Source organism: Dendropsophus ebraccatus, chromosome 3 (genome assembly GCF_027789765.1).
Source record: "Dendropsophus ebraccatus isolate aDenEbr1 chromosome 3, aDenEbr1.pat, whole genome shotgun sequence".
Lineage (NCBI taxonomy): Eukaryota > Metazoa > Chordata > Amphibia > Anura > Hylidae > Dendropsophus > Dendropsophus ebraccatus.
This window is the reverse complement of record NC_091456.1, coordinates 173000090-173022736: the sequence shown is the minus strand read 5'-3', so window position 1 is coordinate 173022736 and position 22647 is coordinate 173000090. Positions and strand designations below refer to the sequence as shown.

The 22647-nt window shown below is 41.6% G+C and overlaps 1 protein-coding gene across 1 annotated transcript in view; it reads right to left on the bottom strand.

Moving 5' to 3' along the window:
- Window positions 1-22647, bottom strand: part of DCC (DCC netrin 1 receptor) — a 375839-nt gene that overhangs the window by 71522 nt on the left and 281670 nt on the right. The window contains exons 14-16 of the mRNA XM_069963563.1: window positions 18865-19006; window positions 13213-13323; window positions 8147-8341 (exon numbers count right to left, since the gene is read on the bottom strand). Coding sequence (XP_069819664.1) covers window positions 8147-8341; window positions 13213-13323; window positions 18865-19006 — 448 coding nt within the window. The remainder of the gene's footprint in view (window positions 1-8146; window positions 8342-13212; window positions 13324-18864; window positions 19007-22647) is intronic.

Here is a 22647-nt window from a genome sequence, read left to right as displayed (position 1 = left end):
TTTTCTTTTCATTTCAAAGTGTCTTAAAGTGTCACTGTTGTTTGTAAAAACTTTTGAAATGTCATAGACGATCAGGAGGACGAGGTGGAAGAAGAGCACAATCCTCTCCCGGCTCCTCAGTCGGGCTCCGATTTATTGCCTATGTAAGTCTATGAAGTCCAACTGAAATCACGTGACTCAGAGCCGGAAAAGGACCACACTTGGCATGGTCTTCTCCCTCCTTGTTCTCTCGATCGGTACGGGTCTGGACAAATTAAAGTGACACTTGAACTTTTTTTATATATATTTTTAAACAATTTGTTAAGATCGTCATTCACATGCCAGTCTTCAAAGTTCTAAGAAGTATATTTCACCAAATTCTGTGAACATTGCGCACCACCTTGGCACATTTTCTTCTGACTTAAGTTCACACCATGTTTACTGCACTGTGTCAGGCTACACCTGTCCGCCAGCGAACTTGCCAAAATCAATCTTGTCCAATTGTGACTATGTTCTGTGTATTTTTTCAAAGTATAATGTATTTGGGTGGCGGACCACACTTCTGGGTCAGTTAAAAAAATAAGTATACACGCAGACTGTAGTCACAATATAACTATATTCTCACTATTCAAGTTAATTATCCCTTTGGCAATGTGTCAGGCTATGTGTTGACATTTTTTTTTCACAGGTTTCTTACATACAGGTGCAGAAAGTAAGGTGTGAACCTAGTCTTAAAGCGACTCTGTACCCACAATCTGACCCCCCCAAACCACTTGTACCTTTGGATAGCTGCTTTTAATCCAAGATCTGTCCTGGGGTCCGTTTGGCAGGTGATGCAGTTATTGTCCTAAAAAACAACTCTTAAACTTGCAGCCCCATGCCCAACGGCCGGGGCTTAGAGTATCTGTGCCCTAACTTTGCATCACCCCTCCGTTCCTCCTCCTCACCCTCTTCATCATTAGGAATGCCACTGGAACGTTCTCTCCTGTCTGAACATTGCACAGGTGCCTTAACGATCCAGCCCATGTTCAGTATTCACACAGCTGATGAATAGGAGACAAACTGCCTGGAGCATTCCTAATGATGAAGAGGGTGCACAGACATTCTAGGCCCCAGCCGTTGGGCACAGGGCTTCAAGTTTAAAAGTTGTTTTTTAGGACAATAACTGCATCACCTGCCGAACAGACCCCAGGACAGATCTTGGATTAAAAGCAGCTATCCGAAGGTACAAGTGGTTTGGGCGGGTCAGATTGTGGGTACAGAGTCGCTTTAAATTCATAAAGTTGCAGTTTACTACTATACCATGAGCAGACAAAGAATTTTTGCAACGTTTGCACCAATTAAAGGGATTTTCTAGGCAAACAGGACAGGTCGTCAGTCACTGATTGCCAGTTGCAGGGTCATCAGTCACAGGGTGTTGAGACCTGGCCATCTCAACGATCAGATGTTCAGAGCAGTGCAGGAAGCAGCTGGCCCCATTCACTGTGTAGCTCAGCTGCCATTCACTTGAACAGGACCTACTGTAAGCTGAAGTTAAAGGACCCCCCACTACACAGTGAATGGAACTAACTGTTTCCGGAGCCCCTTTTCTTGCCACTTGGGTAGCGCCAGTTGAATGCCAAGAAAACTCACAATTTTTTGTGCAAATATGTGAGCTATCTTCTCATAAATATGGGCTTATATCTCCTGACACGTCTATTAAATACGGATAAGAGTAGAATGTCACGTTTCAAGTCCCAGGATGCAATCTATGTGAGGTCAGTGATTGACAGCACATCATGTTGGATGAGCAATGAAAAAAAAAAATCTTCTGAATAATCGGCTTCATTATAGGGAGATCCATTGACAGATGAATTGCCCGCATTACATTATTGAAACATTGATACAACCCATTTTTTTTAATTTCTTTAAATTCTAAAATTTACGCTCAGAAGGCATAACACTGTTGAGACAGAAAATATAGCAGACTGTCACCCGTCCTCACCTCTGGCAATGAATAAAAGACTGTCTCATTTTTAACCAAAGAGAAGAAAGCTCTGAGGACCCCGGCACAGAGAGGAGATATAGTGAGAGATGATTGCAATCCTTTCATTTAGTATTTCATTATCGCTTAAGGTCAAGGTATAATGGGGAAAATCACAGAAATCTTGGCCTTGTTAGCAATTTGAAAAATTTTTGTGAAGATTTGTGTTACTGAGCGCTGATTATGGAGAATAAAAGAAGAAAAGAAGAATAAGGTGAATGAAATTAAACATAACTGCGGCATCTTCGCGTCGGTAATTGTCTGTGCTTTGAAGTCGGTAAATGGTAAAGGTTCAACGTAATCCTAATCGAAGAAGAAAATTCTCCTCCTTCTCGGTAACATTTGTCCAGAAACATTCAGCCACCTCAACGCTAATAGAATTCTTCTAAAGGGTCGTGTGGTCTTCAGAACCGGTGATTACCAGAATACAGATTCCTAGAAAATGATGGGGTGTCCCCGATTCAGGAATCTTATCTACCCGACAAGTAGCTACAGCTGCACTTCCTTGACATGAATGCTCTTAAAATGAATAATTTAGCCATACTTTGTCAGGAGTTCCGTATGCCCAGATTAATCAAAGGGTGTAAAATAGAAACTGCCCAAGCAACCAATCACAGCTCGGATAAAATAAAGGCTGAGCTGTGATTGGTTACTACAGATAGCTCATACTGGTTTTGTTGATAAATCTTGGACCATTGGTGCTAAGGGCTACAAAACAGTCAATCTTGTGCCCAGCGGGAGGACAACCTGTCATCTTATTTTAAGGTGACCATTCTAGCAAAAGTGAAGAGGGAAAAGTGGAGAAACTATTTAAAGGAAACCTGTTGACTTTCATGCCCCCTGAACCATGAGTCATCTGGGCAGCCCCTGGTTGCTTCTGCCTGACCCACCGGCCTTGATTGATAGCTCTCTCTCTATATCTTAACTGGAAAGTTCTATTCACCATGGGTCTTGAGGTGGAAAAAGGCCCTTGGGGAATGTCCCAATAATTGGTGGCTTAGGCAACATGAAAGTGATGACCAGTCCACTTTAAAGCATTACTGTAACTTGTAGTAACTTTTGGGCTATGTACACACACTATGATTTTTTGGTGTTTAATAGAGATGAGCGAACCGGGTTCGGGTTCGAGTCAATCCGAACCCGAACGTTCGGTATTTGATTAGTGGGGGCTGCTGAACTTGGATAAAGCTCTAAGGTTGTCTGGAAAACGAGTATACAGCCAATGACTATATCCATGATTTCCACATAGCCTTAGGGCTTTATCCAACTTCAGCAGCCACCACTAATCAAATGCCGAAAGTTCGGGTTCAGATCGACTCGAGCATGCTCCAGGTTCGCTCATCTCTAGTGTTTAACAACTGTGCTTTATTAAATAGCAGCCGTTCTAGAAGAAGGTCGTCAAATGGCCAAAAAAAGACGGTGTGTGTCAACATAGCTTTGATATGTCCTAAGATTGCACCAGTGTGTATGGAGGGTGTACTGCAGCATGCATCTCTTCTAGGTTGCTTCGAGCTGCAACATCTCCTCAGTCTGAATGTCAAACAGAGATAGGGAGGCATTTCAGCTTGCAGTTCAGGGGCTTGAAAAAGCCTCTGTGACACTTTTTATAAGCATGTTTTTCACTAATGTTTTTCAACATTAGTTATCAGCCAATGATCTGACTGATCTGACATGCTGAAAAATTCTTGTTCACATATCTTATCATGTGGCCAATGACTGATTGACAAAAAGGGCCACACTAATGACCCTATGATCCTTTATGCTACCTGACCAGACAATAGATCAAACCTTGTGAAGGCTCTGAGATCCTAGCTAGTCTACAGATGGCCTTGGGTCATCTAATAGGACTTCAATTTCTTTGGCCACAGTCCCGGGCAAAGCTTAAGGTTAAATAAATAACATTAACATTAAAGGGTTATGAATTACTTGTAAAAAAAAAAATCATACTTGTAAAAGTCATACTTACCTACCAGAATCCTCTTTAGCTCCCATTTCACTTCTATTTCCCCCTTGGTCTTCATTGTAGTTAATCACAAAGCCGGATACTACCCCAATAATAGGATACAATATGTCTCATAAGTAGGACTAAGCAAAGGCTAGTGGGGGACCAGAAGGAATTTGAATAGGTACAGTAGGGTAGGTGACTGGGGTAGGTAAGTATGACTTTTTTATGCTGAAATACTTTAACTCTACCACCTCCATCAGAACTGCAAAGACATAAAACCTAACAGTCTATCCACAACGTTATCAAAATTAATCGAAAAAAAAAGTTTGCCCAGGGAAAAAAAAAACTGAATAGAAACTTCCACCCTGCACACAATACAAGCCCTCGTAAGATTGATATACAGATCTATTATAAGCCAATATAGTCTAAAACGTGTCTCACACTAGAGCATGTTGAATGATAGAAGAGGGATAACATCTTCTTTATGTCCTTCATCTCATTGATAATGACCAGAGAATAGTAGGAGAAAATCTATTGCTCATCCAACAAATAGCAGCAGAGGATCATCTAATAAAACCATCATGATCCCCGGCACCGGGCAGTTGTCATCTTCTCCCCATGAACGCCTTTAACGTGCAGGATGCTGAACATAGCTCTGGCCCACAACAGCAGAAATAAGGCATTATGGATGCAAGGAGCATTACACTCAGCATCTCCTCCACGCAGTTCCCGTCGCCCGGCCGTAAGGCATGCTTTATCGGGTTTGGTTTATTACACCCATATTGCAGGGAAATTCAGCCAGCGATGTAGGCACGCAAAATGATAAAAGTGCCATTGTTTTTTTTATATTGGCTCCATGATGGAATACCTCTGTTTTCTGCTTTATAACTTTTTTGCTGCAATATTGTTTAGAACAGATACTAAAGGATAAAACTTTGCAAAGTTTCCCGACTTTTGTCCCTGAGATCCATAGAGCTGTGTATACTATTTATGAGCCGGAATTATCAAAAGATCAGAAGAGATGGCATCCATTGTGGTCCTATTTTGGGGTTGTGTATTTCTGGACTAAAGACCGATAGAAAACTGCTTCATTCGATCCTGTAGTGCTTTGGCTGTCTGGACATGATGGGAACTGTAGTTTTGCAACAGCTGGACGACTGAAGATTCCTCATTCCTAATGTACGTAAAAGAGCTTTAAAAATAAATATGGTTTCTTAAAGGTTTTTTTTTTAACAAACATTAAGTTGTCCCCTGGGTTATCGCTGGCGGATCCATAAACAAAATATGGTTCGGAGCTGGGGCCCCATTCCGGATATCTCTAGTTGGCTCAGCGGTTGTACCCCCATTATCTCATACCCCAGGGAATAAACTAATGGAAATTAAAATGCCCCTTCTAATAAACCGGATTCTTCTTCAAAAGAGTGAGGCACCCATCTCCACACAGCTATTTCAGGGTTCCTCCTCCTTATCATTAGTATACTGGATGGCCAGATGAGTTAAATCATATTCAATGTGGATATCGGTTCTCATCGAGGAGAGTCGGCAGGTGTATGAAGTTTAATAGGAAATTTTCAAGGGGTAGAAAGTATGCAAATTAGGTCGGGAAAGACGGGAAAAAACTGTCTCTCTAGCACCACCTGTAGATATCTACCCTGTAAGCCAATATCAAACCCATAAGAAAGCTTTAAAATATGAATAGGGATATTTAGCTATCCCACAGGAAGTGATATCTGGCTTTAGGCTGTTTTTTTTAGTTTTTTTTTGTCTCTCATCCCTATTGCCTTACAGAAAAGTTCCTTTTTGGTGAAGACCTATTTAGTATATTTTTTCCCATGATGCATTGCCTTTATGTCTATAAATCCTAATTGGGCACATGACAACAGAGCAGCTTTATGGGCTCCATCTTCTACCCATCTATTCATTTTGGTTCTGTGTTCTACCCTCTATCTACGCATACACGTCTTTTTACAGTTACATTCTAATCCTTGTAGCTATCATTTCACCCCCAGAACATATCATCAATAGGATCTAATCGGTTATTACTAGTGTTGAGCAGACTTATTGAACTGTTTGGGTTCGGCAACGTTCTCCGAACCCAAACGTTCTGCATTTGACTCCTGGCGGCTGTAAAAGTTTGATGTCGCCCTAGGGCTGCCAGGAAAACATGGATATAGCCTATGAAATAGACTGATGGCTCCAAGGTCTCCTCCCAATGAGATTGTTTTCCAATTTGTCCCATTTTACATAGGGAAATATTGAATTGGACAAAAAATTGTTCATACAAAGTTTATATTAAACACAGAAGCTTCACTTAACACAATGCAGGAAAGTCAGATATTGATGTTCCTGAGCCCGGAGCCACCACCTAACGTCTATTAAAGACCTATATTGCTCCATAGTTGACAACACATTGGATGGAACCATTATATACTAAGTATTTGTATCTACAGTATCTCCTCTAACCGTATTTTTCATCTCGCTCCTCTACTGCAGTTATGGGTTACTCCCGGCTCAGTTACTACACCACTGGGTTGAATGACAGATACTTATAGCCTCAACCATGTGGGACTTCTTTAGGATTATTATACTTTTATGCATCTTTAAGAATAAATGATGTTCAATGTAGAATATTATTCTAGATCTTCCTCTCCAGACGGGGGAATATACAGTAGCTTCGTACTAACTTGAAAGGCAAGCATTAGTGGAACTTAACGTCGCTGCGGAACCCCTTGAGACTTAAAGCTGTCATTCAACACTTTGCCGCGTTAAATCACATAATTGGATCCCATGATTGAAGACTCCGTGTTCCAAGAACTTCAGCGGCCGGACTTAACGCATTGAATTCTAAGACGTGTAATTGACATACTGCAGTGCCCCACATAATTTATTCATTTCCAATGCAATCGCACACTTTCCCAAGCACAGTCATGTATTTTCTAAGTATAAATCATTATTAAAGTGAGAAGGGTCTACAGCTCACTATATTTTCTATTGGACGTTCTTGGTGGTGGAAAGGGTTAGATGACTAAATGAAAAAATATAGACAGAGCTGTCTGCTCGGTAGGATGCTGGGTACAGGCATCCCACTGATCAGATCCTATCCTAAGGATTGATTATCCATTATAACAGTCCTGGAGACAAGAAGAAGTCACTATGTAGAAATCATGCAAGATAGGAAGCTTTGGCCTGGTCTCCTGTCCTCCATGAAACCATCCAAGTGGTGACAATGGATTGACCATCCTTATTGTGTCCTTATTGAGTCCTTTTGAGTTCTTCTTGCAGCCTCCCATAGGGGAATTGCAATAATTTATGTGGCGGGGGCGCTTTTTTAACCTGCTGTGCTGCTCATCATAGGCTGTGGATGGATCCCTGCTGTACTGGCCCCGATGATGTGGTGGGTGGTGGTGTACCATGCTGCCCACATAACCTTATCAGAAAGTCAGAAGGGGGAATAAAAAGAGGCTTGTGGCACTTGCATTTAAACACACCATAGGTCATACAGCAAGGCAAATTGATGATATCCCCTGAAGAGTCCTACATGGAGGAAACATGTTGGGATAGGAAAACATTGGGTCAGGTTCATATATTGGGCTTCCACTAGGGAAAACACCAAATATACCCAAAGGGTATAGTTAAAGTGTATGCTGTTGCTATTAACAACTGATGAAAATGGCGGCCAAGACACAAATGCCCCAGACACACCAAGTAAAAATTAGAAACAATTTTCATTCTGTAGAGCGATTAAAAAGTTTTTGTAACTATGAAAAACTTTTGATATGTCATAGAGACATTGCAAAAGTTTTGATCTCTCAGAGTGTTCAAACCCTGACCCATCGCTAGAATGAGCATGGAGAGAAGTGCTCGGATAGGAGCTCCTCTACCTGTTTCCTGTGTGTGTGACCAAGCCAGCTCCATAGACTTGCATTGGAAGTTCATCTTGGTCACACATGTGGCACAATGCTGGAACAGAATGCATTTAGAACATGCTTCTCCTGTAGGGGATAGTTAGATAATGGATAGATGGATAGGAGATAGATAGATAGATAGATAGATAGATAGATAGATAGAAGAGAATAGAATAGATATCCCTATCTCAGACACTTATGACATTGGATCCCTATGAGCAGAAGTTTATCTGATATACTCTTATAGTTATTTGCAGAAGGGTATAGTTTGAGTATTTCATCATGCACACTTACCTAAATTCTCAATGGAATAATAGCGCTGCTTGCTGTCCACTCTCACCGTCTCAGCGTAGGGGCTTCCAACACCGTAGCCGATTATATACCCACGCACCACAATGTTAGGGTTTAGCGGCGGAGTCCAACTCATAATGATGCTGGTGGTCAGAGGCCTGACGTGGAGAGAACTGGGCTGGTCTGGCACCTGAGATTCTACGATTCAAAGAAAAACAACATTAATATTCGATTGGCTTACTCATCGGAGCCCACAGCCTGACTAATACACTCTGATCATAGTGTAAATGCGAAATGTTGTGTTATAAATAGATAATCCATGCTCGCAGACCAGGGGCCGCTATCTAGTCAGCAATGCCAAAAAAACAGATATCATAGAGATTTTAGTATGATTAATGCAGAAACAATACAATATTTACTGGTAACAAGCTGCAATATCTGTTCAGAAGAGGCGGCTCTCTCCGACACCTACTAGATTTTTAATTGAGTAGCTCCAAGACATTCACAAAGCCTCCTTCTCAACAGTGTAAGAAACAAATATTTAGCCTTAAGTCCCCAGAAAGCTAAAATACACTTAAAAAGTTGAGTCACGTTATACATAAATTACATCGCTGTTCTTGGTTTTACAGCTTGTTTCATACTCCGGAGCTGAATTCACATTTTTATTGGCTGCCACTGGAACGGGTAGAAAGGTGGACATATCTTAACAGCTTAACTGAGTTCTTGCAATGAAGAGGATCATATGATCATATCATATGATCACTCCACTCGATAAAAACTGAACACCTGGGATTGGTGAAGTCAAATCCATAGTCAAAGACTAAGCTGCGTCCAGATGGAAATTTCCACTTCAGTGTTGGTGTAGTGGAAGAAACACGAATACAACAACTTGTGCTGATCAGCTGATCAGTCCAGCTTGAACAACTCCGGTCAACAACAGCCGATTACCTGGGGTTACTAAAGTTATGGTAACTCCATGGCTTTTGAAGCTGCACCCACGCAGAAATGTCCACTCCAATGTTAGTGCAGGAGTGAAATGGAAGATTAGTGTTGAGCGGAGTTGCCGAACTGTTCGGGTTTGACAACCTGAACCTCAACAAGCATTTGACTTCCGATGTCTGGGGAAGTTAAAGGGGTTATCCAGTGCTAAGTTAAAGGGGTTATCAGCATTTTAAGGGGTTATCCAGCGCTACAAAAACATGGCCACTTCTCCCCCTCTCTTGTCTCCATATTGGGTGGGGTTTCAAACTCAGTTCCATTGAAGTAAGTGGAGCTTAAATGCAAATCATATCCAAACTAGAGACAAGAGTGGGGGAAAAGTGGCCATGTTTTTGTAGCGCTGGATAACCCCTTAAAATGCTGAACTGGGGCTTCCTGGATACCATGTTTTCCAGGGCTCCCAAGGGCGACATTAAACTTCTCGATATGGTGGGAGTCAAATGCTGAGCATTTGGGTTTGGTTAACATTGCCGAACCCTAACAGTTCGGCAACTCCACTCAACACTAATAAAGGTACCCACTCTGCTGATCAGCTGATCGCTGGGAGTCTGCCTTCAGAAACGCTAATTAATAACAGCTTATCACCTGGAATTTCTAAAGTCAGATCCATGGCTGATCATTTGGTGTCAAAAAATTTATTTTCAGTGTTAGTGTAGTTGCAAAAATATGAAGACATCCTTTGTGCTGATCAGCTGATCGCTGGGAGTCTGCCTTCAGAAATGCTAATCAATAACAGCTGATCACCTGGAGTTTCTAAAGTCAGATATGAAATTACAATGGGGTTCATTGTGGTGCACTATGTTTCATAACTTACCCTGACCTCTACGGAAGCAAATTCTATCCTATCATGGCCACCACATCACATAACAAGAATCCGACTTTGCCATAAGCAACTCCATGAGCACAACATGGTGGCTTGTCTCTTTGAGAGCGTAAGGAACAAGCTAATGTTTTTGCATCACCGAAGCAACTTATCACATAGTGGAAATTTATAATGAAGACATCAGATATTCGGTACGTGGTGAAGCCATCATACGATAGCACAAATGAAGTATTCCCAAAAGAGAACAGCGTGTTCACTAATTATTAAGACTACAATGATGGAAATTTGTACATTTCAGATTTACTTTTCGCTCGAGAGCCAAATTTATGTCATAGCAGATGGTGATGGGCGACATAGAGAGTGAAAAAAAGCAACAAAAATCCTGTAATTGGAATGACCTGAATGCAATAAATGGTGATGCTGAGCTGTATACAACTGACAGAAAAAAAAAACAACTAATCAGGCAATTTTAGAGTCTCGGCTGGCCGCAAATTTACCGAACAGAAAATCTCAGTGTGAAACTTGGCACCATGTTAGTCCTCATGTCTTCTATGATTTATATTGTGACATGTTATAATAAGATGTGAACAATTACTGAGGGGATCAGCTGTGAAGCAGATGCTGGCTTCACTCATAGGAAATAGAGCCCTTCACCACAAATATCCAGCGATATAATAAACAGTTTTGGTGTATTATGGTGAATTGTCCAAATTACCCATCATGCCTAGTGGGGGTGATTGTGTTGTATATCATTCAAATTCTGAACTGAAATTGATTCAAAGAATGGTGGATTCCTTTTTGGAGCTAGTCCCTTGAAACCAGGCCTGGTCTCAAGAAGAGGACACCCAACACTGGCATAAAACAAACTTTTGCTTTCTGTATTTACAGATATGATGCGTTTCGAGAGTTAACTACCCTTTTCATCAGGCAGAAAAAACATGTCAGTTTTCTGCGGCCGCTATTCATTGAATTGCGGCCGCAGAAAACCTGTCAGTGCACAAAATGGAGCGTGCGGCAGCAGGGAATTCACCCGCATGCGAATTCAGCGGCAGTGAAGATCATCCGGCCGGTACTGCAGTACCAGCTGGGATGATCTTCTCTGACATCGGGCGTTCCGTGACCTGGCCGGGTCACGGAATGGCCGGTATCTCACGCCATGTGAACATGGCCTTAGGGTCAAAACATTCAGGGCCTCAAGACTTCTTAGGTCTTCTGCCAGAGCTTGGAAAGCATCATTCCTATTCTCTTCTGTTTGGATGGAGTGATATTTCCTCTGGCTGGCCCCCCTAGAGAACTCTACAGGGTAAGAGAGTGTCCTAACAAAGAATAAAATCCAATACAACCTGCGGATTTTGAGCGCTTTGCTCTGATCATCTGTTGACAAGCTCTCACTTTCGGAACATCTTCACTTAGGCAAATTGAATGAAACCTTTTAAAGGCAATTCTCTTGGGGGTTCCCACAGGAATCCGAAGTCTAAAAATAAATATTTGAGAGCTTCCCAGATGCCAGCAACCACAAGGGAGCATTGCGGGGAACCTTGACTCTTAAGTGGCTTTCCAATCACTTTAGCAAAATGTACTAATTAAAAAGGATATCCGTGGGGAACGGCGGCAGCTCTCCAACATACTGTCTACCTCACTGATGCTCATTTCACATAGAAATACAGGCAAGGCGAGGTGAGCAACATGAATCCTATACGCAATAAAGTAGCTGCCGTTAACAATCTGCCTGGCGGCCCCGGTTGGTGCGCCGGGGCCGCTCAGCATCTAATAGGTGTTTGGCTTCCTCTGGTTTCACCAAAGCATCAATGAAATTTGAAGTCCTGTGCAAAAATACTCAAAACGTGTCTTAATATCACACACGGTAGGGGTCAATGGAACGTATGAGGACTTAGTTACTTTCATGTTTAAGCTTGTTCAAGATCTCAAAAGTAATACAGTTGTATGCTATTGTCCTGGAATGAAGTTGAGGCCTAAGAAATCCAAAAATTGGTCACGGTTGTGTGAACAGTGTTCAATAAGGATACGTAGCCAATAGAGATGAGCGAACCTGCCAAAAGTTGGAGATTCGCACATGTTTGATCGATTGGCATTTGAATTGCCTGGAGAAGGTGAATGCTATGGCTGTATCCAAGTTTTCCAAGCAGTCCTCAAGCTGCATCCACCTTTTAAAATGCTAATCGTTGTGGTTTGTAAGAACCCAAACTTTTGGTAAGTTTGCTCATCTCTAGTGGCCAACAAGGGTGACCGGTAGCACATTGAAGGTTATCGCTGCTAATAATGTTATTGCTATATTCCTGTCTGAACGTAGCTCAGGCCGGGTTATCACAAATCTGCTGTCCATACACAAGCGATGGAGTCCAAAGCACCAAGGTAGGGAGACTGCAAATGATAGATGGGAAGATGGTCTCAAAATCTTTCCAATACACCCAATAGTCTTCCCAACACTTCCAACCATCAAAGACAGAGATGTCAGCATCCTCTATATAATTTTATTGTTCTCTGATAGGCATCCATATAGGAAACATTTTGACCCTACAGGTCTTTTACAGGAACTATTGTAAGGGTCAAAATGTTGCCCATCTCTATTTTTGGTAGAAAAAAACTAAAATTTTTAGGATACTGTCATCTCTATCTTCTTTTTGAGGATAACAGATGGAAACGTCCTACACTGTGTGTATCTCTCCAACGCCCATGGCCGGACAGAGAGACAAGGAACAAGGTGCAAGGAAGACTGATGTCACGAATGATGTCACAGTACTGATTCCATAGGAAATTATTGGATCAATTGTGTCATGTGTCACGAGATGTAAGAAAAAGGAAGAGAGAGTACAACCCCTTCATAAATGGAAACAGGCTTCCTGACAACACCCCACCCCAGCATGGTGATTAGTTGTCAGCCCATACAATTCCCCATCAAATAAATGGCTGTCCATGAATGGATTGGATGTAGTGGGTCTGACGAAGCCCATGGAGGTGGCATATAGCACATAAAGGGGATGTCTTCTGTCTTAAAGGGTGTAATAACAAGGATTGTTTGTGGCATAGCCATGACTGTGATAGCTACTTGGTGGATTATATACGTAATCACTGACCCTGAAGTCATTTGTAGCCCTAACACTATACAAATTTAAACTAATACAACAAAACAAAAAAACCTTTCCTAATCTTCCAGCTACTTCTGCAGCCTATATAACCCTGTACTAAAACTCCAGTGTGAACAAAAATGTGACAACAAATCACGTACCATCAAGGTCGTTCTCTGGCGTTTCGGTGGTATACCAGTCCGAGGAGGGTCCAGTCCCATTCACCGTCATTGCGGAGACTTGGAAGCTGTACTGGCTTCCCTTCTCAAGTCCTGCAACACAAAAAGGCATTCAATGTACTCAAGGACAAACCATACACGGACCAGATCAGAAATAAGTGTCATGACACAGGATCAAATGAAATTCAGGGGTGGTTCTCCTTCTAGAAACCCCTCGATCTTAAAGTGTCGCTGTCGTTATAACTTTAAAAATCTAAATCAACAGTAGAGGTGATATAAAGCAAGTTTGCAATTTGCATTCATAATTTTTTTTTTTAGTTATCATGGAAAACACGACACTTCCTGTTTTCGGACTCTTTTTTTTTTTTTCTCAAAAAAGGGGAAACAGTCAGAAAACAGGAAGTCCTGTGTATTTCAGGCAAACTGAGCGCTCACAGAGAGAAGCAGTCATGTGATTGATGGACAAATTGAGCCGGGACTCTCTGTACTGGCCGGGATCCCTGTGTTTAGTCTGTTTTTTTCAACCAGCACAAGTCTGAAAATCTGCCTTCAGGAGACTGGACCTGGATTTCTGGTAAGTTCAGCTTTGTTTTACAGCATGATAACAACAAAAAAAATAATGTATATAGCACACTTGCTTTATATCACATCTACAGAGGGAGCAAAGAGAAGAGAGGAGTTGTACATGTATTCCGCCACTCTATTCATTCACTATGGCAGCAGCTGCTCCATAAATAAAGAACTTTTGGCCAACAGCTTTTAAACATATATGAACACGTTAAGACTCTCCTTAAAGGGGAAAAGGAAACTGTTTTCAAACCAGCTGGCATAGATTTTTAAATTACTTCTATTTAAAAATCTTAAGTCTTCCAGTACTTATCAGCTGCTGTCTGTCCTGCAGGAAGTGATGTATTCTTTTCAGTCTGACACAGTGCCCTCTGCTGCCACCTCTGTCCATGTCAGGAACTGTCCAGAGCAGCAGCAAAACCCCATAGAAAACTTCTGCTCTGGACAGTTCCTGACATGGACAGAGGTGGCAGCAGAGAGAACTGTGTCAGACAGGAAAGAATACACCACTTCCTGCAGGACGCACAGCAGCTGATAAGTACTGGAAGACTGGAGATTTTTAAATAGAAGTAAATTACAAATCTATATAATTTTTGACACCAGTTGATTGGATTTTTTCTGCCACTGGAGCACTCACTTAAGGCACCCATGCGATCCAGTACCAATCAAACAGTATAAGCAAATCAATCAAACTAATAGTAGAAATCCAAACAGTCACAGATCTACAGCCTCAATGACAAAATCTACCGACGTGTTTCTAGGGTCAATATATTCAATTTTGGGTTAAAAATTCTTAGTGCCTGCCTTCGAGGTTTTCCGTATCTATAAGACACTATACACAATGCTGGAACTGTTGATACCAGCGCCTTAAAGTTAGTTTCCAGATCCTTCACTATTAGTCTAATGCAGGATATTTAAAGCTGTAAGTGCAACTTAAATTACCCTGTTATGGCAGATGTCTGATTGTTCTGGAAGAAGATATACTTACTTTGACAAGAAATACGCTCGCAGAAAGCAGAACATTTAACTGCGACACTTAAACAATCACGCCGTGTCACTTTTTAAAAAAGAAAAACTACAAAGGGTAATGTTTTACAGCATAGAAGTAAAGCAATCAGCCATGTTTTATCTGAGTAGGAGACTGCCCTTTATTGAAATGGATAGTAATAAAAGTAAAGTAATATAAGGAGCTGAAACGCGTTAAAATGACAACAACAGCTCACATTTTAAAATATTTTAGGGATCAAACAAGGACAAAGTGACATTAACTCCATTCAAAACTATTTAATGGCAATTTTTTTAAGAAACTGGTGCCAGAAAGTTATACAGAGTTATAAATTACTTCTACTTAAAAATTCAAGACTTCCAGTACTTATCATCTGCTGTATGTCCTGCAGGAAGTGGTGTATTCTTCCCAGTCTGACACAGTGTTTTCTGCTGCCACCTCAGCTCCAGCATTGCTTAGGGTGGCTTTTTTTTTTAGAGAAAACCTCAAAGACAAGGACATTTTTCAACCCAAAATTAAACGGTTTGACTGACCCTAGAAACACGTCGGTAGATTGTGTCATTGAGGCTATAGATCTGTAACTCTTTGGATTGGAGTTTGAATGGTCAGTTACTTATACTGTCTGATTGGTACCGAATAGCTTGCATGCTTTAAAGTTGCATTCCAGTGGGAAAAAAATATTTTCAAATCAACTGGTGTCAGAAACATTTACAGACTTGAAAATTACTTCTAATTAAAAAAACTCAAGTCTTCCAGTACTTATCAGCTGCTGTATGTCCTGCAGGAAGTGGTGTATTCTTTCCAGTCTGACACAGTGCTCTCTGCTGCCACCTCTGTCCATGTCAGGAACTGTCCAGAGCAGGAGAGGTTTTCTATGGGGATTTGCTACTGCTCTGAACAGTTCCTGACATGGACAGAGGTGGCAGAATAGAGCACTGTGTCAGATAGGAAAGAATACACCACTTCCTGCAGAACACACAGCAGCTAATATGTACTGAAAAAAGATTTTTAAACAGAAGTAAATTACAAATCTATATAACTTCCTAACAGCAGTTAATTTTTTTTGGAGTACCCCTTAAAGGGGTTATCCAGCGCTACAAAAACATGGCCCCTTTCCCCCTACTGTTGTCTCCAGTTCAGGTGCAGTTTGCAATTAAGCTCCATTTACTTCAATGGAACTTAGTTTCAAAACCCCACCCAAACTGGAGACAACAGTAGGAGGAAAGTGGCCATGTTTTTGTAGCGCTGGATAACCCCTTTAAGGCTGGGTTCACACTACAGAACCGGAGCAGAGAATTTCTGATGGATTCCGTAGCACGTACCCGTTCATGGCCGCGCGCCTCTCCGCCTGTGCCATAGACACTATTCTATGCATGGTCAGATTCCGCATTCTGCCAAAAGAATTGACACGTCAATTCTTTTGGCGAATAGCGGAATCGGGCTGCCCAAAGAATGGTGTCTATGGAGCCGGAGGAGAGGCACAAGGCCGTGAACGGGTGCGCGCTACGGAATCCTTAAAAAATTCTCCGCTCAGGTTCCGTAGTGTGAACCCAGCCTCAAAGGGGTTGCAAATCTCAATCTTTTAAAAAAAAGTTCAATACTCTGATCACAAAGGGGGAGATTTATCAAACATGGTGTAAAGTGAAACTGGCTCAGTTGCCCCTAGCAACCAATCAGATTCCACCTTTCATTTTCCAAAGAGTCTGTGAAGAATGAAAGGTGGAATCTGATTGGTTGCTAGGGGCAACTGAGCCAGTTTCACTTTACACCATGTTTGATAAATCTCCCCCAAAGTGTTTTCTTGCAGAGATGAGGAGTAAACTGTGTGGACACTTGAAGTTAGTGGTCACTTTTCCAGTTTTTCACAATTTTTCACCTCCTCGTGAAGAAGAGCCGGTCCTTGCCATAGACTGGACAAGCCCATGGTGTATGGATGGTTTTCCGCGTCTCCACCATTTCCTTCTGATTACTACTTTTTCTATTACCTGATATATAAGAAGAGCACCAGACACTAGATTTCCCCCCCACTTGAGTTATAAGGTCAGCAGCTCAGAAAAGCGATGAGAGTCGGGGATTTATCAAGGCATCTGGCTTTTCAATTACCTCAATCTTCCCTTTCATTTACAGCCCTCAATGATACATCTCGCTTTTGACAGACAGATCGGTCCTAACATTGAATTCCAATAATAGAGGCTTAATATGAAGATCAATCCTGATACATATCTGGCGTGAAGCTGAGGGGGCGCTCCGGACGCGGGGAAGATCGCTCATTTCGTTCGGCTAATTTCATCTCCAATTAATCTTGGCTTATGAATGAATGTGAGGGAGCCTGTCAAAGGTAAATCACCGGGAAACTAAAGGATGGATGACGTCTGATGTGAGGATGACATTTGGGTTTTTATCTAGTTAATTTGAGGACCCACTCAGGGGAAGACATTGATGTCTGGACGTCCCCCGCCATTATAATGTGCCACAATAATACAGTCATATAGAGCCCAAACAACTCCGAACCATATCGGCACACTTTGCCGTGGACTTTCTTATAGCTCGGGGCACCAAGCATTGGATTGAGGCTATGACCACCGCTGTAGCTCTGGATCACCGGGTGCCAATACTATTAGGACTAGTTGAGCTCCCTTTCATATTGACAGATGTACCTTGTGTGACAGTAAAGAAGTCCAACCCAATGGCTGCCATGACCGGCACCAAGCAGTAGCACAATGGAGCTCAATGAGTCCATGATATGGTGTAGCGTCCATGTACATGAAACGTAACATGGATCTTCCATTTCTTTTACCACTATGGCATAATACTGGATATATCCATGTGTCAAATGGTTGAATTCTAGAGATGAGCAAACAGAGTTCAGGTTCAGAGTCGATCCGAACCTGAACGATCGGCATTTGATTAGCTGGGGCTGCTGAACTTGGATAAAGCTCTAAGGTTGTCTGGAAAACATGGATACAGCCAATGACTATATCCATGTTTTCCACATAGCCTTAGGGCTTTATCCAACTTCAGCAGCCACCGCTAATCAAATGCCGAAAGTTCAGGTTCGGATGGACTCGAGCATGCTCCAGGTTCGCTCATCTCTATTGAATTCGCTTCTTATAACCCATCAATTCCAATACATCTTTTGGTTCTACCAAAACCCCTAGAGATGAGAGTGACTCAAGTCCGATCATTGGGCATTTGACAACTGGTGGCTGAAGAAGTTGGATGCAGCCTTAAGCTATGTTCACACAATGTATATTTTCAATTAATCATGGCCGTTGTTGCACATTGCAACACTGGCCGTGAATAATTGAAAATATACATTGCATTGAAGTCTATGGACAGTATACACTTCGGCCGGGATTCCTTGTGGCCACACAAAAAACTGACACATCAGTTTTGTGCGGCCGCTATTCACTGAATAACTGCTGCACACAACTGACTGTTAAGACAATGTAAAGTGCAGCTCCTACCGTACTTTACATTGTCAGCTATGGGTAAATGGAATGCAGGCACATCCGAATGTAATATATACACCCAAATGCGCCCGCATCCCAATTCAAAAGAAATAAAATTTAACCGGCCAGTACTACAGTACCAGTTGGGATGACCTTCACTGAAACCGGCCGTTCTGTGACACAAACATGTCACAGAACATCCGGTGTCTTATGCTGTGTGAACCCGGCCTTAGGGAGTCCAGAAAATATGAATCCAGCCATAGGACATAGGCTATGTCCAAGTTTTCCCGGTCTCTGTAGGGCTGCATGCAACTTCTTCAACCACCGGTATTTAAATGCCAAGCACTCATCTCTATTTATCACTCCTAGATACTACTGGATATATCCATTCATAGAACAGTTGAATTGGCTTCTTGTAATCCATCATTTCAATTAGGAAATCTGAATAAATTTTGACCATCATGATCCAGATTGCTTCCAGTCACACCACATGAGGTTTTCCCAATCTATCATGACCACATTTGATTGACTCTTTGTCTCTAGATATAGGACGTTGATACAATATGGTTGTGTCTAAAGAGTTACGAGTTATAACATTCAGTCACTCACCTGTGAACAAGTACCATAGATTATTGGGCTCTATAGTCTCCAGCTCTCCCCGTCGGGTGGTCTTCCGATGCCGGATTTTATATCCGGTGATAAATCCATTTTGGGTTCCTGATGGGGGTGGCAGCCAGCTGACCTTAATACTCTGAAAAACAAATGGTGAATCCAGAATAAACCTGGAATCTAGTAGGATAATAATCTCTACAGGTTTAATAAGACCAACAATATTTAGCAGGAGTAACACCCAGTACATACAAGGATTGGGCATGAAGCTGCCATTGACTTCTATTGGAAAAAACTCTTACTGGTTTAGTATTTGTATAGAGTTTGAGCTGATGATCCCAACTGGGATTCTTGATCTTTATACAAGGCACGGATGTAGAGCTGTCCTCCTGTATCACAGTACTAGCTAAGCTGTACAGTGCGTAGCACTCATGAGAATAAGCTTGTTTTATTATTTTAAAGATAACCAGCAGAATAATGAGTGCAGCTCTGGAGTATAACTCAGGATCAGTACAGGATAAGTAATGTTTCTACACAGTGACCCCACCAGCAGAATAGTGAGTGCAGCTCTGGAGTATAACTCAGGATCAGTACAGGATAAGTAATGTTTCTACACAGTGACCCCACCAGCAGAATAGTGAGTGCAGCTCTGGGGTAAAATACAGGATGTAACAGGATCAGTACAGAATAAGTAAAGAATTTTCCACTTTTTTCTAGACAATATAAGAACATGCAAATAACAAAAAATGGACATAAAAACACACAGAAAGAAAAAAGTTTTCATCATTTTTTTCCCCAGAGAATAAAGGATCATTTTTCATTATGTGACAGTGACATGGACTTGTGCGCTCTTACAGCTTCGCACCAGGAGATCTCGTCGCTGCGGCTTTCACACCTCGACAGCACTAAGGTCATGTCAGACTCCGTCACTTATCTTACCACTAACTTCTCTAAAGTTTCCTGGCCTCAGATGTCCATATTATAGAGTTGTACATAAAGGCTTCTCCTCTCTTTGAAGAAGTGATGAAAGCCATAATACGCCCCCGACCAAAACTCCTCAATGAAGCAGAGCTGAGTTTATCATTTGTGCTATTCACTGTGTTGCTGTTACTTTTATATGTGGGTTATAATAATAAGATAGGTCCCTGTTCTGTACTAATTATATAATGACCCATTATTAGGATTCATTTTGGGTCTGCTATCCCTTACTATGATAGATTTAGATCAGGTCTAATATACAGATAATGTCGTGTTCCTATAAAGTCCTTTGACTTTCACATCCGGAGAAAAACTTCTGAATCTGAATGATAAAGCTGGCAGCGCTTCCACGAGTCGTACGTGAGCGAATATATCGTGGCGCTGATTCTGGGTGACTCCGCGCTGCGGCTGCCAAAGATTTGTCAAGTGAGTCAGTGAAAAATGTCCAATTTCTTATATTAGCATCAAATGGCAGAAAAGGAAAAGATTAATTCTTCTTATAGAGCCGGTTCATAAAATGAAAGGTAGAATGTAAACTGTGCTGTAGCTGACGTTCATTCCGTAATATACATGTATGGCATGTGGAAAGACAGTAATGGACAGATGTAGCAGAGGTTAGTTTGCTGTTATATTAAGATGGGGCTTTACATACTTCAGAGCTGCACTCACTATTCTGCTGGTGGGGTCACTGTGTACATACATTACATTACTTATCCTGTACTGATCCTGAGTTACATTCCACATTATACTCCAGAGCTGTACTCACTATTCTGCTGGTGGGGTCACTGTGTACATACATTACATTACTTATCCTGTACTGATCCTGAGTTACATCCTGCATTATACTCCAGAGCTGCACTCACTATTCTGCTGGTGGGGTCACTGTGTACACACATTACATTACTTATCCTGTACTGATCCTAAGTTACATCCTGTATTATACTCCAGAGCTGTACTCACTATTCTGCTGGTGAGGTCACTGTGTACATACATTACATTACTTATCCTGTACTGATCCTGAGTTACATTCCACATTATACTCCAGAGCTGTACTCACTATTCTGCTGGTGGGGTCACTGTGTACATACATTACATTACTTATCCTGTACTGATCCTGAGTTACATCCTGCATTATACTCCAGAGCTGCACTCACTATTCTGCTGGTGGGGTCACTGTGTACACACATTACATTACTTATCCTGTACTGATCCTAAGTTACATCCTGTATTATACTCCAGAGCTGCACTCACTATTCTGCTGGTGGGGTCACTGTGTACATACATTACTTATCCTGTACTGATCCTGAGTTACATCCTGTATTATACCCCAGAGCTGCACTCATTATTCTGCTGGGGGGGGGGGGGGATGTCACTGTGTACGTACATTACATTACATTACTTATCTTGTACTGATCCTGAGTTACATCCTGTATTATACCCCAGAGCTGCACTCACTATTCTGCTGGTGGGGTCACTGTGTACATACATTACATTACTTATCCTGTACTGATCCTGAGTTACATTCCACATTATACTCCAGAGCTGTACTCACTATTCTGCTGGTGGGGTCACTGTGTACATACATTACTTATCCTGTACTGATCCTGAGTTACATCCTGTATTATACCCCAGAGCTGCACTCACTATTCTGCTGGGGGGGGGGGGGGGGGGGGGGGTCACTGTGTACGTACATTAAATTACTTATCTTGTACTGATCCTGAGTTCCAGATTCGCTGGAAGCCCTTCGTCCTCTCCGCTCCTCCATAGCTACCACCATAGGATCAGACACCGCTATATTACATTGGTGTCCCATCGTAAGGCAAATGGAAAGGGGGTTGTTCAAATTACAGAACCCTTTCGAGGAACGTCAAGAAAACGATCTGCCGAGACTACACGCCCCATAAGACTTAGTTTATGAGTTTATAATGAGCGACTACATATAGTAGACAAATACCTGGGGGAAGCAAGATGAAGGGACTCCGGCCTTGGAATGATAATGAGGATGGCGGTAATCAATCTGAACCGGGGACTCTTAATAATTTAGGAGATTTCCATTTCATAAAATGCTAATTTACTCTGCTGTGTTAGCGCTGAACCCTCAGACTGCTCGGGAATACAGATAATCTGCCTGCGCACAGTAGGACGGTAATTCTAACCACGCATTTGCATCTGCATGGAAGAGCGGCCACAAATCTGGATGCAACGCGGGGTTAATTAAATATGCATGCTTACAAAATGAAAAAAGCTTTATTTATTCTCGCCCAGTAACACAAGTGTAATGACTGCTGAATCCCCACGGACGCATTTAGGCAAATATTTTATTTATTTAATTTTTTTTTTCCCGGAGACAACAAACACTTTGCATTTTTCATGAAAGTGACCCGCGATGACATCATCACGCGAAAAGTACCAGGCGGCTCCCGGCGGTGAGATAAAGCTGCTGCTGTCTACAGGGAGCGTCGGTCTTATAAATCATTGAACGCTACGGTTTTCAGACAGTTTTAAGTTTGGGAAAAATGGAAATTTTTGCTCTTTTATTGTCAGGTTTTTGTCTAAAACAATAACAACGTGGATCAAGAAGGTGTCACCTGCGGACTCTTTGTAAAATAGCATCAGAAATGTATGAAGTTGGCATTTTAAAAAATAAATTTTAAAAAATAATGATTTTTAAAATTGCTTCTCTCTCTCTCTCTTTATATATATATATATATATATATATATATATAGATAGATATATATATATATATATTTTTTTTTTTTTAAATGGGCTGGGGCCAAAAAGTTACTTGTAAATCACTTCTATTT